At 38.5% G+C, this 18,107-nt stretch overlaps 1 protein-coding gene across 3 annotated transcripts in view; it reads left to right on the top strand.

The window, feature by feature from the left end:
• Positions 1–18,107, top strand: part of IL1RAPL1 (interleukin 1 receptor accessory protein like 1) — a 1,343,469-nt gene that overhangs the window by 1,313,316 nt on the left and 12,046 nt on the right. For all 3 annotated transcript variants that reach the window (XM_045050816.1, XM_045050814.1, XM_045050815.1), the window contains one exon: positions 9,234–9,377. In XM_045050816.1, coding sequence (XP_044906751.1) covers positions 9,234–9,377 — 144 coding nt within the window. The remainder of the gene's footprint in view (positions 1–9,233; positions 9,378–18,107) is intronic.

Here is an 18,107-nt window from a genome sequence, read left to right on the forward strand (position 1 = left end):
TTGTGCTTTCTGAAAATATGTCAGTTTTCCACAGGGGAGAATCATTGTCCTATTTTTCTGACCTAATTTTGGGAAGCCTGGTTTAATTGATACCACGAATCCTTCAAATAAATACGTATTGACGAGGTACACCCTAGTTGCTTTGAAAAGAAAACAGAAGATAAACCATGTTCTAGCTGAGAAATCAAAACATGCAGTTGATTACTACCATCCATCACAACATACATTTGCTTTCTCTGTACTTCACCCCAAATGACTTGCCAAAAACCTCTGCACTTTGCTACATCCTGCACTTTGCTGCAAAGTGTCCGACCCCCATCCCTAAAATCTCCCAACCCGAACACAAACACCCTGAGTGACCTGCTCACCTGACCTGCGGTTACGCTGCTTGTAGTAGAGCATTTCTCACATGTATATAAAAGGCCGACAGAGTGAAACTTAAGTGCACAATGGGTGTTGGCTTTTATTATTGTGTTATTAAATATCTAAGTATATGCCAGACTCTGCAACTAGACATGAGTTCCTTTAAGGCAAGAAGCTTATTTTATCCATCACTTTGTCACTAGAACTCAAAGTACTACACCTGGTACATTTAAGGCACTTATTAAAGCGGGGTGTCTGGGTGGCTCAGTCGGTTAAGCATCTGACTTCGTTTCAGGTCATGATCTCATGGTTTGTGAGTTCCAGGCTCGCCTCGGGCTCTTTGCTGACAGCTCAGAGCCTGGAGCCTGCTTTGGATTCTGTCTGTCTGTCTGTCCGTCTGTCTTTCTCTCTCTCTCTCTCTCTCAAAAATAAATAAACATTAAAAAACTTTTAAGGCACTTATTAAATGAAGAGAGAGTGAAAGAATGAATGAATGAGTGAAAAGAAAACAATTGGATCACAATATCAAAGATGGAATGATTGATTGATTTCTAAATGCCAAGTGCACGCAAACCTTCCTTGTCCTGTAAGTCTGTACAAGACTGTATGGTCATTGGATTTATGAATGAGAGAACATTTCTATATTTGTATTATTTAGTTGACCATTTTTGTATAGAATGATATTTTATTACCAAATTAATAGAATGCATATTAGTAATTCTCCCTCTTCAGTTGCTTGAACTTCATGACATGTTGGCTGGGAAACTGGCTCACAAAGATATTCTGGGAATTTTAGAGTGGGAATGCATAAAAAACTAACTTTTTGTTAGAAAATTGCGTTTGTTACTAATCATCTAGTCATTGATTTATTCAACAGATATTCATTGAGTACCTACTATGTGTCAGATAGTTTCCAAGGCCCTTGATCAGTAAAAAAAAATACGGACAAAATAGACCCCCCCCCAAGAGCATTCTTGCTCTTGAAAGAATTTAAATTCCAATGGGAGACAGATAATAAACAATAATACGTTTATTAATAAGCAAATTAATATTATATCGTGATTAATGCTTTAGCTAAAAATAAAGAAAAATGGATGCAAAGTGTAGTTTGTGATTTGGAATGTGTGCTCAGTAGACCAAATTGAGATGGTGTTATATGTGAAGAAAACAGGCAAAGGGAGAGGCATACCGAAATCTGGGAGAGGAATATGCCAATCAGGGGGAACAGCTACAGCAGAGTCCTAAGGTAAAACAATTGTCTGTAATGTAAAACCATAAATAAAACTAAACAACATAATGCAATATAGTAAGTCACCACAAAAGCTACAGAAAATCCATTTTCTGAGGAGACGAATCACTTCTGGAAAAGTGCCATTCAAAATCTTAGCCTTGCCTTGCAGGATTGGTAGGGTTTTGATAAGTGGAAAGGGGAAACTCTATGTCAGTCCAGAATTGGGAAAACGCATGTCAAATTCAATTCACGTTGGAGAGATGATTCCGGCTGGAGGTTAATTAGCTGCTTCAATTAAAGGAGTGAAGGGCCGTGAATGCCAACATAAGGGTTTTGGACTTTTTTCCAAGAGCACTGTAGAGCGGCCAAGAATTACTGAAGAAAATTTCAAAGCAAGGGCACGTTTCCGGAAGATTACATTGAAGGCTTTGTACAGATTAGAATGACTGTAAATAATAAAACTTCCAGTCAAGACTGTTCAACGCAGAGCACACTCTAATTACAGTAACACTTGAGATAATATGATCTTACCATTTGTCTTTTATTTTTTAACATTTGATTTTGAAAACAAAAATACTGGACGGTACAGAAACACTGCAAGAGTGGCAAAATAAATTTCCACATATCCTCCTCGACTAGATTCACCAGACATCGTGACTAAATTCTTCCGTGTGAATCTTCTAAACACAAGGAGGTTTCCCTACTTAACCACAGTATAGTTATCAAAATTCAGGAAAATTGAAAACGGTAGAAAACTATTTCTAAAATACCGTCTTTATTTCCTTTTAAAAGATTGTTGCAGTAATACTCTTCTACTGTATTTCCCATCCAGGATTCCATATTGCATGTTGTTGGTCAAGTCTTCTTACTGTCCTTTAATCTGGGATGGTTCCTCAGCCTGTGACTTTCAGGGTGTTGGGAATAAATTTCCTCTGCCCACTGAGGTAACTGGACTAAGCATGAGACAGATTAACAGGAGAATATCAAATTTAGTAGGAGGAATCCCCACAGAAGTGACATTTAAAGACAGTCAGGCGACCCAGGCTTCTGTGACCTCCTGAGCTGGTAAGGGGAGGGGACGAGCTTGGGAAACAAAGGTTGGAAAACAAAGGGGTTTAGAAAACAAAGGTTGTCCTGTTATGCAAATAAATTTCTTAGGTAAAGAGGAGTCTCTGTTAAGAGCTCCCTCCACGGTACAGGCTCTCCTTTCCAAGGTCAATTTAGGCAGTTGGGAAAGGTGGAGACCTTTGCAGGCATCTGCTGTGTTTGGATTGCTTTTAACTCAAAATAATCAAGCCAAAGGGCTTGCCCTTGACCCTAACAATGGCTTGGACAGTTTTGAAGAGTAGAAACCAGATTTTTTTTTTTTGTACAATGTCCCTCAGTTTGGTTTGCCGCATGTGTCCTCCTTTTTTGGATATTTACCTGTTTCTGGCTGGAATACTATGTAAATGATAATTGTGCCTCCTTAATGCATCACATCAGGAGGTAGGTGATGTCAATTTGTCCCATTGCTGGTGATGTTAATTTGGGCTACTTCCTTAAAGTGGTGTCCATTTTTTGCTAATAAATAATCAGTGAGGAGGTACTTTAAAACAGTGTGAATATCCTCCCTCATCAATCTTTCACCCAATAATTTTAGCATTTGTTGATAATCCTGCCTGAATGAATTATTATTAGGATGGTTGAAACATCGTGATTTGTAATTCTATCATTTCTTCTATTTTTACCTGGTGGCATTCTGCTTTGGCTAAGGGAGACCTTTCTTTTTAATTTATTTGTTCATTAATATGAATTCATGGAATCATGTTTTTTTGATTACTGTCATTATTCATCTTAACTCATCTTTTAATACATACCGCTTATGAATATTCCTTTTACTTCATAGGAAAAAAACACAACACCCTTTCCATCTGGTTGGAAGGAAGAAAAGCACATTTTAAGGGGAGGCTTTAGCTAACTGCGGAAAGAATGATGTATTTTTTTTTCTCTAGTCTTTTGTTTTATTTTTCAATTTTGAAGTTTATTAACATGTAACAATGCGATTCTAATGGCTTCTGGCGCTTAGACTAACTACGCCCTCATGATGGGTTCTAGCCAACAACCATATTTGCATTCTTGATTGGCAGTAAGTAAAAGTTAATGTGATACTTTTGCTGAAAACCTCTCTCCAAAATAACAAGATATACCACTTTGAAGGTAATCTTTTGCCCAGATGTTTGGTTGCACAAATCAACCTGCTGAATTCAGAGACCATTTTCATTTTTATTATTACTGTTATTATTATTATATTATTATTTTGTATATCCTGCCTTGTTCCAAAAAGCACTTTCCAAAAGCAAAACTTCTATCTTTACATACTAGTTTATACCTTCCCCAAAACATTTTCTTGCCATTATGTGAGTAGCAATTCAGCTTCTTAATGCGTTACCGAAAAAAAAAAATTATAACTGCTTCTAAATTGCGTTGATGTATTGTAGAATTGAGTTGAATATCTTTGTAGGCTGAGCATAATTATCCTCCTGCCAGGAACAAATAAGTTATACTGCTCCAGAGAAATAAATATGCATATGAATTTATGTGGATGGATAAATCCTTATAAAGTTTAGCTCTTTATAACACAATGAGAGAAGAGGAAATGTACTTGGTGAGGCTAATGAATAAACCGGGATCATTAGATTGTCTATCATGCATTTCCCCCCACAAACTTGCTCTTTACTGCATATAAATCAGGGCAGAACATTTGAAAGGACTTTATATAATGAATGAGGCAATTTTAGGCTGAACTATATAAGGAAAAGCCACCTAAAATACTCAGTTATACTTTAAGCAAGATTATGCATATAAATACATATAGAGAAACAAAATGAAAATCCGAGTGAGGAGTTCAAAAATACCTAAAAACTTGGATTTACTTTGTTAACATCTTTACCTCTTCAAAGATACCTAGCAGAAAAAGTTTGCCAACAACAATACCAGGTACTGGCCAGTAGAAAAAAATAGGACCCCAAACTGCACTAGGTAATTGCAGCAAGATTAGTGTAAACCAAATGCATTTATTATTTGCAGTGTAATCCAATGTACTAAGAGATGGCATGCGCTTTATTTTAATTAGCTGTTTCTTTTAAAGGGTTGCTTGGTCCAACTGTCTTGATAAGAAAAAATTGTAGTCATTGCTCAAAATGCTTGTAGCAAATCTAGTTTTAAATTGAAGCAATTTATTCCGAAAGCAGTCTACTACTGCAGCAATAATCAATGTGTTTTCCCTTTGCCCAAACTGGAGCTTTCCAAAGACTATTGTTAATTGCCTGTAACTAAATGACTGCTGGTGCCCTTAAACGTAACTCTTTGGCACTTGTTCATTTGTTGTGTTTAACCAAATGCCAGTTTCCCTTAGGTTTTGCTGAGCAATTTTGCTTTACAATTTTCAATATTCAGTCTCAATCCCTTAAAGGGGGGCAGAGTCTATCATTTTAACAAAATAACACAAAGGCTAAACAGATTCTTAAAAGGTCTGCACTTTCTCTTTCCATCTTCTGATGTTGAATTGTGCTGAAATGGAATCTTTTTATTTTTTTAAATGCTGCCACTCCAGGCAACTTGAACTGGAGCTAAAAAGCAGATCCCATTTCAAAGGGAAAATGACATTTGCTGGGGCAACACCTTTCACATTGCAATGTAAGGATACAATACAGCAGTGGGCCCAAATCATTTCTTTTAACTGTAACAGAATTTAACCCCTAGTAATTTTGTCTTGACCCAATGGATAAGCCATAATGGGTAGCACTCATATTAATGAACGCGTCCAGCTTGGAGCAAAAGAATGTGGAAACTAAATCTAATACATCCTTTTGACGGGGGGAGAGTTTACACAGGGCATATAAACCAGTGTGAAAAACTTAAATGAAAATTTTTTAACCTCTCCCATTTATAGTATGAAGGGCACGTAAGTTACTCTTGCATAAAAACAATGTAGTAACCGAGGAACAGGCACTGGTGTGTGGACCGTGGCAAAAGACCCATTTCTTCTCTGACTTCCGAGGACATTGTAAGAACACCATGCTTCTGAATGTAATACTACAGAAGTATCTGAAGGAAATTTGAGATACTCTCCGGATCCGAGGACAAATTGCTCCTTGAAAATGCCGTGTCTTTGGACCTGGTTTTGGTGTCCCTATTATTAGTAAATGACTATCCTCTGGCTCAGAAGGCTTATTCTTGCTTATTGCTCATACTCTAGGTATATATAACTTTCCATATGTTTGTAACTTAAAGTATACATTCATGTGACAGTAGACCATTTCTGTAATTGCTAAGCCCCATCAACCCCGCTGGCTTTTTCTCATTACATTTCAGACAATACTATTGATTGGCCTATGAAATAGTATATTTGAGGTAGTGTATATAATTATTTGACTGGCCCTAGACTTCTAGCAATGGGAATAATTCACATTTGGGCAGTGACTTCTCTAAAAATAGGAAGGACTTACTTTCATATAATTTTTCTCTAATTTTGCATATTCAGTGTTAAAGGTCTTAAAGAAGTGTGTAAAGACCAGTCTTATAAATACCATCCAAAGAAAATGAGAATTCCGCTTATTAGAGTAATAACATTATGTTTCAGGCACAGTTTTGGATTGTTTTGAAAGCTGTTCAACTAGTTATGGGGTGAAGCACGCCAGTTGCCCAGGCCTGGTGCCATGTCTCTAGAATCCACAAGTGCGCTTGGAGCCAACATAGAACCATTCCTGACCTGGGCGGATACCTGCCAAAGCAGCTGTCCTGACTCCAGCTTTCTTTTACAGCTTCTCCCCACCTGAGCCTTGAGTTAGAATTTATAATGACTGTTTTTTTTTCAAAATATCAAAGTTGTGAAGAATGGAAGTGTGATTAACGTAAGGTGAAGCGCGTGGATGGTAGGTGTTCCGTTCATTGCATTCTGACAATTATGTGCGGGTATATCCATACCTCAAAAGAGCTACAGAATGTTTCAGAATGTTCCGTCTACCCCAGACAGTTTCCCATTGCCCCTTCCAATACATTTTCCCATCACTTATCCACAAAGCATCCATTTTGTGATTTCTATCACGATGGTTTATTTTGGCCTGCTCTTGTACTTCATTTAGACAGAATTACACAGAAGATACTACTTTGTGTCTGGCTTCCTTCACCTAACATAATTTTGTGAGATTCACTCTTGTTGCATGTGTCCGTAGTTTATTCTTTTTACTGCTGAGTGTATTCTGTCATATGGACGGACAGCAGTCTGTTCAATGTCTCCTGTTAATCACCCTTTGGGTCGTTTTCAGTCACGGCCACCATGAATAAGACTGCTCTGAACACTCTTGAACAAGTCTTCTTGTGGATATCTGCTTATATTTCCGTGGGTGAATACATAGGAGTGCACTTGCTAGTCATAGGGTAGATTCCTAAGCTAACTTTATTAGAAACCACCCCAAATTTTCTAATATAGTGGTACCATTGGGCTTTGCCATCAGCACCGTTTGAGAGTGCAAGTTAAGCGTCCTCCGTTATTTTTCCCTGTCTTTTCTCGTGCAAGCATTTTAGAGTGATAAATTGTGTCTAATGCGTTAAAATAGAAAACAGAGTGAATCGGAAAAGAAACCACAGTTCAAATGTTTATCTCTTCCATCGTATCCAGTACAATTTAAAGCAGATGATTTTGGTATACAGATTAGCCTGTGGGCATAAGTTAGTTTTCTGCAGGTTTCTGTGTGTATGGTGGAGTTAACTCATATACTGAGAGAACCAGGCCCAATGCCCCCCACGGAATTACCTACCCACTTATCCTTTCTGTTCGCACAGGGATGGGACAACATCCTGAGGAGCTTTTTGTAGTTCATTCCTGGTACTTTTGTAGTAGTATCTTGTGTAGGTCCTCACAAGATTCAGCATGTAAAGGTGTCTGATATTTATAAGTACAAAATATAAAAATTTCCAGGAGGCTCGTTTTGGCATTTCCCTTTTCATATTCATTTAGACTCTAAAAGATTTAATAACTCGTTTTCTTTTTCTTCCTTAAATTCATAAAGTCCAATCACTTCTAATAAGGTTGTCTTCTATTTTCCATTTAATTTTAATAACAAGAGCATCAGAATACACTTGATTAAACAGCAGTTATATATGTTTTCTGATTAAACTGTTGAATTGAAAATGAAGGACTACATAATGAAAAATGTGGCTGAGTTCTGTAATTATCCCAGGAAAAGTCACATCACACGCAAACACACGTGCACACACGTGCACAAACACAGAATGTTCTGGTGAGAAAATGATGTCCGTGTTTTCAAGTTATTTATCCCTGATAGGGCCCTGTACTCCTGAATATTTCACCCCCTTTTTGAGATCTCAGGAGTGATCTTGTAACACAAGAGTAGTTGTTACTCAAGCCATAGATTATTTTAAGGTTTTCACTGTAAGCCTACATTTCCTCTGCTCTGAAATTAGATAACCCCTCGATGAATTTTAAAGTAAAGCATCAAAAATACCATTACTGTAGAGCCATCATTTCAGGAATTTTTATATCTAATGGTAATTAAGGAAACCAGCACTCTTCAACGTAGCCATCGACAACAGTGAACCATGGCTCCCCATCAGTAACGTGTGTACCGTGTTGATCAAGGCGGCAGGCATACGTAGGCACGTAAAGTGAACTTCATAGTCTGTGCGTTCTGGCTTAATGTTTAAAGGCCGGTAGCCTTCATTTTGTTACAGTGTGTATGGGCTCTAACGGGGAAGAAAAGAAGTGAATATTCTATCCCCAGAAATGCCTGATAATTGTTAACATAATATGGATATTCAAGAGGAAAAAGAGAACCTGTATGTGGCAAGAGAATCCCTCTTTTGGGTAGAATGTAGCAAACTGCCTAGTAAAAGGGGAAAGAGAAGAAAAGAAAATTCTCTAAAGAGCTTAGTGAAAGGAAAATACTACCGACATAGTCTGGTGTGACATCCACGAGGGGGCCGGCTCTTTGAGCCCAAGTATTCAGCCGCCAATACTGTGGCAGGCCACACTGGCACGCCTATTCAGGAGGCAGCAGGCAGTACTCCTCAGGTGGTCCACCCACCCCTCTATGTCACAGTCCACGCTGCCCTTCAGGAACTGCGTTGTTGGAACCCTTACGTCCCCTCAGCCCCAACCCCTAGGTGATAGCACAGGTGAGAAAGGTCAAGATTCACATTGGGTGAGTTCGGAAGCCGTCCTGACTTAAGCGCTTCATATCCACAGGAACCGATATTTCTTTGATCAACCCCACAAGCATAATTTGTGGGATTCCCCCAAGGGATATGCTTATATGTGTTACTGTACTCAGGCAAGCCCAAGATTATCGTTTCCAAACCGGTATTTCTCATTTGTTTCCGTCCAATGCCGCCTCCCATTTTTACCATAAACGATGTCGCTTAGCAACACAGTTACCACAGACCACCTTATCTGGTTACCAAGGAAACAGACCTAGCAAGGTCCCATTTTCATGCAGAAGGGGAAGGGGTTGTGTTAATCCATCACCTACATCTGGTCTCATCCACAGAACTGTGAAATCAAGTTGAATTTGTGACTTGGAATGTGAACATGGTATAATTCCCTTTGGTGATTTGTTGTTGTTGTTGTTGTCCCCAGAGTTGATGTACACAGTTGAACTTGCTGGAGGGCTTGGTGCTATCCTTTTGCTGCTTGTTTGTCTGGTGACCATCTACAAGTGTTACAAGATAGAAATCATGCTCTTCTACAGGAATCATTTTGGGGCCGAGGAGCTGGATGGAGGTAAGATGAGTTCCCTCTTTTGATGTTCTCTCCGGATGTGCTTCTTTGTTTCCTGCCTTTGTTTTATTGAGAGGCAAGAAAAGTTACCGCAAAGCCCCTGGCAGCAGTTCTTCTCATCTTTCACTGTGCAGTTTGTAAATTCATCTTTCACGTCGAACTCTACGTGTGATGCTTTGGAGCCAATAGGCAATTTCCTCTGCAAATGGTAAAGCAACACCTACCCTTTTTAGAATCCTATTCCAAATAGCACTTGCAAATTACAGACGCTGATTGCCACGCTATCCGTGTTCATCTTCTCTCACCTTGTAATCAGCACTGAAAGGCCAGCTTTGCTTTTCTACGGGCAAGGAGTGCCTCTTTTAATTGTGTTCCCTGGCCCAGTGGTTTGAACGGAATCTCAATTTGTTCCTTATTTAGACTGACCAGTTGTAATAAACTGTGTTGAATAGTTTAGAATGCATAGCAGTCTTTCCAGTCCTGTTTATGTAGCTATATTTAGACAGACTGATTTTTCTTCCAAGTGTGGACCAACAGATAATAATGTGCGCAAGCACATTGTTTTCTACCAGTTTTACTCAAATTGGACAAGTAAATGTTGTTTACATAGAAATCGTAATCATTATTTACCCCTTCTGGTCAGTCGTGAATTCCGTGTGCCCTCTAAGAGGAATTTGGGGTCCTTCACATGGAGGTCCATAAACCACCCATTAGAGGACTGAAGATTTTTTTCGTTTTCGTCACTTGAAAATGATTCACACATGAGGTAAATTTGCAGTAGAGGAAGCATATGCAAACTGCCATACACAGTGCAGATGGCCACGGTTTCTTGCTCATATTTATCGACTTTTTTTCACTGTCACTTTTGCCCCGAGTGGCACAAAGGAAAATGAAGGGACCTTTCCAGAATCCTCTAGAATAAATCCACAGGTAGAATTGTGGATTGTCAGACTTGGGAAGAGGAAGTTTGTTCAGTCTCTCTTTTACCTTCTTCCCTCCCCATGGGGTGAAGTCTGTGCCGCAGCACGACTGGGTTTTTTAAATTCGTAACTGTTGATTTGCCTCTTGGTTTCTGCCTTTCTCGCCTTCGTATGCAAGTTATTAAATTTTTTGGCTACTACTTCAAAGGGATGTGAGAAAATTGTCAGTGTCAGAGCTGTTGTTGAATGAGTATCAAGCAAAGTGCTAGGCATTCTTAAGTCATTCTTGCTAAGACTCAAAAACCTCTGAGGTCAGCATTGTAATCTCCATGTTGCTGAAAAGGCAACTAAGGTTCCCAGGGGTTAAATAACATACTGATGAAGATAACACAAGTATTGCTATAAGTGGCCAAGATGGGATTTGAAAATAGGTCGATATCCAAAGCCTTTCTTTTCTTGAACAGTGAGTCCCTAATATTTTTTGCCTTTTAAAAATGTAGTATGTTCCGGGTGCCTGGGTGGTGCAGTTGGTTCCAAGTGTCCAACACTTGATCTCGACTCAGGTCATGATCTCACGGTTCGTGAGTTCGAGCCATGCATTGGACTCTGCTACGTTGGTGCACAGCCTGCTTGGGATTCTGTCTCTCCTTCTCTGTGCCCCTCCCCTGCTTGTGTGCGCTCCTTCTCTCTCTTTCTCTCAAAAAATGAGTAAACATTATGGGGCACCTGGGTGGCTCAGTCGGTTGAGCGTCCGACTTTGGCTCAGGTCATGATCTCACAGCTAGTGAATTCGAGCCCCGCGTGGGGCTCTGTGCTGACAGCTTGGCGCCTGGAGCCTGCTTCAGATTCTGTGCCTCCTTCTCTCTGCCTCAACCCACTGGCATTCTGTCTTCGTCTCTCTCCAAAATAAATAAACATCAAAAAAAGTTTTTAAATGAATAAACATTAAAAAAATAAAAATTTTGTATGTTCAGTGTAACCTAAAGATCTGATATTATGCTGACTGTTTATACAGTCAGCATAGTAGATATTTGAAAAAGCAGATGATCTGAACGTTTTACTTAATCATTAACCCTGTTTTAAATATGTTTAGTTTCTGTTCTGAATGAGATGAAGGATTTCCCCCAAGCTGTAAATTTCCAATGCAGTTTCTATTTGTCATGTTCTGAATGGTCACAGATTCTGGATAGTTTAGATGCCTCGAAACCTTAGTCACATCCCCTTAGATCTTTCTTTTTTTTAATGTTTATTTATTTATTTTGAGAAAGACCGAGAGCACGAGTAAGGGAGAGGCAGAGAGAGAGAGACAGAGTATCTCAAGCAGGCTCTGCACTGTCAGCACAGAGTCCCACGTGGGGCTCGATCCCACAAACCATGGGATCGTGACCTGAGCCGAAATCAAGACTTGGACGCTTAACCGAATGAGCCACTCAGGCACCCTCCCTTAGATCTTTCTACACACACTCTTCCCTTGGTGGAAAATTTCTCTAACATCATCAAGTTCCCATTCTTCATAGCTCTCCTACAGTCCTTTCTTCTTCCGAAGAAAAGATAACTGTTAAGAAGAGACCCCAGGCTTTTCATATTCTTGACTTGGCTTAAAAAAATGTATTTCAAAAGTCTAAAGTTTAGTGATGCCTTCTTTATTCTTGGACACCACATTACCTCCCTTAAAGGGGGAATATATAAAATACTCTTGGATGTAAGGAAAAGCAGGGAGTATGAAGAAGAAGAGGGCAAGTTTAGATGGCTTACTCTGGTGATACGATAATGATAAATGTGTTGACCATTTGTTGAATATTTATTAAATAGCAAGTGCTGTGTTGGCTGCTTTGTTGGTACCCAGAGAATCACACAACTAGAAAGACAGAATTTTTAATTTTGATTTTTTAATTTTTAAAAATGTTTATTTATTTTGGGGTGGAGGGACAGAGAGAGAGGGGGAGAGAATTCCAGGCGGGCTCCATGCCGTCAGTGCAGAGCCTCGCGTGGGGCTCCATCACGTGAACCATGAGATTACCTGTGCCAAAATCAAGAGTCAGACGCTTAACCAACTGAGCCACCCAGGTGCTCCTGAATTTTTTTTAAGATTTTATTTTTAAGTAATCTCTACACCCAATGCGGGGCTCGAACTCAAAACCAAGAGATCAAGAGTCGCATGCTCTACTGAATGAGCCAGCCAGGCACCCCCAGAAAGACAGAATTTAAGCCCAGGTCCAAATAACTCCAAATTCGAATTATTTCAGCCACTGTGTCAGACTGGGAAAGGAAGTATTTGGTGTCAGGAACACATCCATGCAGTTCCTTTCAGGTCATTACAATAGGTATTACTTGACTCTATCATTTCTGTATCAGAATGATTCTATTTTTCCAGGATAGAATATATTGATGTGGGGCACCTGGGTGGCTCAGTCGGTTGAGCATCCAACTTTGGCTCAGGTCATGATCTCATGGTTCGTGAGATCGAGCCCCGGGTCAGGCTTTGTGCTGACAGCTCGGAGCCTGGAGCCAGCTTTGGATTCTGTGTCTCCCTCTCTCTCTGCCCCTCCCCAACTCACGCTCTGTCTCTCTGTCTCTCTGAAAAATAAATAAAAGATTCGAGATGCTTTTCTCTCGATTTGTTCACCTCACTCTTGTCCCCCTCTACGTAACTTTACATTTTATTGTTTCCTCTGGATTCAGCTCTTAGCACTTCTCATTATACAATACCCACTTTTATGGATCGTCTTTACAGCCCTATCTTCAATTGCACTTACGCACTAATAGCCTCTAAATGTCCTTCTCCCCGTTCTCTTGTTTCATCATCAGTTAATTGTACCATTGTACCTCTTGAAAATAGACTGATTCCTTACTCTTAATTGTAGCTCCTTGTCCAAGCCTCCTACACTAGCTTCTTGGTCTTAATTCTCTACCCTTCCATTTTATCCTCCACACTCAGCCAGACTTCTCTTTTTAAGTACAAATTTACTGTGATTCTTTGCGAACCAAACCAAAAGAAAAAACAAACAAACGTACCTGTATGGTGCCTGCCAGAGCAAGTCTAGGCTTTTTAGCTCAGAAAACAACTGTACGAGCACAGGGTGACCCAGATTATCTTTGTAGGGTCACCCCCTCTGTGGAGTCTGATCATGCATAGTTTCAGCTAGAATGAGATGCTGGTCTTTGGAAAAACAAAACTGTTGAGAACTGACCCAAGACTATGCAGTAATGCATAATTCTAAGATCTTTTCAGATAAATGAGGTATCCACAATGGTTAGGGGTAGAAGGGCAACTACTCTCCCACTGACTTGATTCCATTCCATAATGAAAGAAACTTTAGATAAATTCTGTTGCATATTCATTTATTAACAAACAAACACGTAAGCCATCCTGTAAACTCGAAGACGTTTCAACTGGCTGTCATGTGTGTCTGAGTGTGTGTGTGTGTATTCCAAAAGACCTTACAAGAAAGTTTTCCCCGAGGCAAATATGACAGTATATCAGTGGCAGGATTAATGTTAAAAAAAGAAATTATGTAAGTTTAAGGTATACAATGTGATATATATATATATAGTGTGTGTGTGTGTGTGTGTGTGTGTGTGTGTGTGTGTGTGTAGAGAGAGAGAGAGAGAGAAAGAGAGATGTATACTTTGTGAAATGATTACTACAGTAAGGTTAGTTAACTCACCTATCACTTCATATAACTGCTGTTTTTTGTAGTGACATTTAAGGCCTAATCTCTCGGCAACTTTCGAGTATATATAGTATTGTTAACCATATTCACCATTCTGTATATTGTATCCCCAGAATTACTTATAGCTGGAAATATATACCCCTTGACCAACATCACCCCCTTCCTCCTAGCCCCCAACCCTTGGCAACCACCATTCTGTTCTATTTCTGATTTCAGCTGTTTTCATTCCACATATAAGTGAGACCATACAGTATTTGTCTTTCTTTGACTCATTTCAGTTAGCACCATGCCTTCAAAGTCTAAGTTGTTGCAAATGGCAAGATTTCCTTCATTTTTACGGCTGAGTAGTATTCCATTGTATATATTGACCACATTTTCTTTATCCATTCATACATTGAGGAGCCCTCATGTTGTTTTCATGTCTTAGCTATTGTGAATAATGCTTCAATGAACATTAGCATACAAATATCTTTTTGAGATAGTGATTTTATTTCCTTCATACATATACCCAGAAATGTAATTGTTGGATCATATGGTAGTCCTATTTCTAATTTTTTGAGGAAACCTCCTCCTGTTTTCCAATTATACCCTCACCAGCAGTGTACAAGGGTTCCTTTTCTTCTACATCCTTGCCAGCATTTGTTATCTCTTGTCTTTTTGATGATAGCCATCCCTACAGGTGCGAAGTGAGATTTCATTGTGGTTTTGATTTGCATTTCTGTGATGAGTAGTGATGTTGAGCACCTTTTCATGTACCTATTGGCCATTTGTAAGTCTTTGGAAAAATATCTATTTGGATCTTCTGCCCATTGTTAATTTGATTATTCATATTTTTGACATTAAGTTGTATGAATTCCTTATATATTTTGAATACTAACCCTCCCCTTATCTGATATATGGTTTGCAGATGTTTTATCCCATTCCATAAGTTGCTTCTTCATTTTCTTGATTGTTTTGCTTGCTGTGCCAAAGATTTTATGTTTGAGGTAGTTTTTTGTTTGTTTTACTTTTGTTGCTTGTGCTTCTTGCATCATATCCAAAAAATCATTGTCAAGGCCAGTGTCAAAGACGTTTTCTATATTTTATTTTAGGAGTGTTATGATTTCAGTTCTCACATTAAAGTCTTAAATCCATTTCATGTTACAATTTGTGGATGGCATAAGACAGGGGTCCAACTTATTCTTTCTGATGTGGGTATCCAAATTTCCTACTATCGGTTATTAAAAAGATTATCTTTTCTCCAATGAGTATTCTTTTACATTTTTTAAATGTTTTTATTTATTTTTGAGACGAGAGAGACAGAGCATGAGCAGGGGAGGGGAAGAGAGACAGGGAGACACAGAATCCGAAGCAGGCTCCAGGCTCTGAGCTGTCAGCACAGAGCCTGACGTGGGGCTCAAACTCATGGACCGTGAGATCATGACCTGAGCCGAAGTTGGACGCTCAACCGACTGAGCCACCCAGGTGCCCCTCTCCAATGAGTATTCTTGACCCCCTTGTCAAATACTAGTTTTCTGTAATATGCATGGGTCTATTTCTGGACCCTTATTTTGTTCTAATGGTCTATGTGTCTGTTTTCATACTAGTACCATACTGGTTTTCTTACTATAAATTTGCAGTATGGTTTGTAATCAGAAAGTATGATGACTCCTGCTGGGCTCTTCTCTCTCAACATTACTTTGGCTATTCGGGGCCTTTTTATTATTTTTTTTTTAATTTTTTTTTTCAACATTTATTTATTTTTGGGACAGAGAGAGACAGAGTGTCAACAGGGGAGGGGCAGAGAGAGAGGGAGACACAGAATCGGAAACAGGCTCCAGGCTCTGAGCCATTAGCCCAGAGCCCGACACGGGGCTCGAACTCACGGACTGCGAGATCGTGACCTGGCTGAAGTCAGACGCTTAACAGACTGCGTATTCGGGGCCTTTTTAAATTCCATATGAATTTTTAAGTGGTTTCTCCTCTATCTCTGAAAAATGTCGTTGGAATTTTGATAGGGATTATATTGAATCTATAGATGGCTTTGGATAGTATAGACATGTAAACAATATTAATTATTCTGATCCATGAACATGGGATGTCTTTTCATTTGTGTCTTCAGTTTCTTTCATTAATGTCATAGTTTTATTTTTTAATTTTTTGATGTTTATTTTTATTTTTGAGAGAGAGAGAGGGAGAATGTGAGTGGGGGAGGGGCAGAAAGAGAGAGAGACACAGAATCCAAAGCAGGCTCCAGACTCTGAGCTGTCAGCACAGAGCCAGACGTGGGGCTCCATCTCACAAACCATGACATCATGACCTGAGCCAAAGTCGGATGCTCAACCGACTGAGCCACCTAGGCTCCCCATATAGTTTTCAATGTATAGATCTTTACCGTTTGGTTGAATCTATTCCTCACTATTTTATTATTTTTGATGCTACTGTAAATCGGATTATTTTCTTTCTGTTTTTCCAGATAACTTGTTGTTATAATATAAAAATATAACAGATTTTTATATGTTGACTTTGTATCCTAAAATTTTTCTGTGTTTGTTTAGTAGATCCAACAGATTTTTGGTGGAGTCTTTAGGTCTTATTATATGTAAAGTCATAACATTTGCAAAGAGAAAATTTTACTTCTTTCTTTCCTATTTAGGTGCCTTTTATTTCTTTGCTTAATTACTCTGGCTAGGACTTCCAGTACTATATTGAATAAGAGTGGTGAGAGTGAACATCCTTACCTTGTTCTTGAGTTTAGAGAAAAAGCCTTCACCTTCTCTCCATTGAATATGATCTTAGCTGTGTGTTTGTCATATATGGTCTTTATTGTGTTGAGATATGGTCCTTCTATACTCAATTAGCTGAAAGCTTTTACAATGAAATTATAAATTTTTTGTCAACCTTTTTCTGAATCTATTGATAGGATCATTAATTTTGTATCCATCATCCTATTAATGTGGAATATCATGTTTATTTATCTGCATATATTGATCTATCCTTGTATCCCAGGAATAAATCCCATTTGACCATGTTGTATTATCCTTTTGACATGCTGCCTAATTTGATTTGCTAGTATTTTGTTGAGAATTTTTCTATCTATATTCATCAGAAATATTGGCTTGTAGTTTTCTTGTAGTATTCTTATCTGGCTTTGGTATCAAGGTAATATTGCCTTATAAAATGAATTTAGGAATTTTCCCTCCTCTTCAATACTTTGGAAGAATTTGAGAAGGATTGGCATTAATTCTTCCTTAAGTATCTGGTAGAATTCACCAGTGAAACCATTTGGTCTTAAGCTTGTCTTTGTTGACAGGTTTTTTATTATTCCTCCAATCTCCTTAGTTATTGGTCTGTTCAGATTTTCCATTTCTTCAAAGTTCAGTCTTGGGAGGTTGTATGGTTCTAGGAATTTATCTATTTCTTCTTGGTTATCCAATCATCCTTTGTATTTCTTTGGTCCCAATTATTATGTCTCCTCTCTCATTTATAATTGTATTTATTTAGTTTCTCTTTTTTTTCTTGATTACTCTAGCTTAAGATTGTCAATATTGTTTGCCTTTTCAGAAACCCAACTTTTCATTTCATTGATTTTTTTCTATTGTCTCTTTATTCTGTATTTTGTTTATTTCTGCTCTATCTTTATTATTTCTGTCTTGTACTAACTTTGGGCTCAGATTGTTCTTTTTTTTTTTCTAATTCCTTGTGGTATGAAGTTAGAGTGTATATTTGAGATCATTCTTTTCTCCCAGATGCAGGCATTTATCACTGTAAATTTTCCTCTTACAACTGCTTTGATTCATCTCATAATTTTGTTATGTTGTGTTTCCATTTTTGTTTGTCTCAAGATATTTTCTGATTTCCCTTTTGCTTTCTTCTTTAACCCATCACTTATTCGAGAGTGTGATATGTAATATCCACATATTTGTGAATTTTCCATATTCTCCTGTTATTAATTTCTAGTCACATATCATTGTGGTCAGAAAAGATACCTGATATGATTTTGTGGCCCAACATATGATCTATCCTCAAGAATATTGATTCATGCTTGAGAAGAATGCGTGTTTTGCTACTCTTGGCTGGATGTTCTTTATATATCTGTTAGGTCCATCTGGTCTATAGTGTTCTTCAAATCTACTGTTTCCTTATTAATTTTTATCTCA

This window comes from Felis catus, chromosome X (assembly GCF_018350175.1).
Source record: "Felis catus isolate Fca126 chromosome X, F.catus_Fca126_mat1.0, whole genome shotgun sequence".
Taxonomy (NCBI): domain Eukaryota; kingdom Metazoa; phylum Chordata; class Mammalia; order Carnivora; family Felidae; genus Felis; species Felis catus.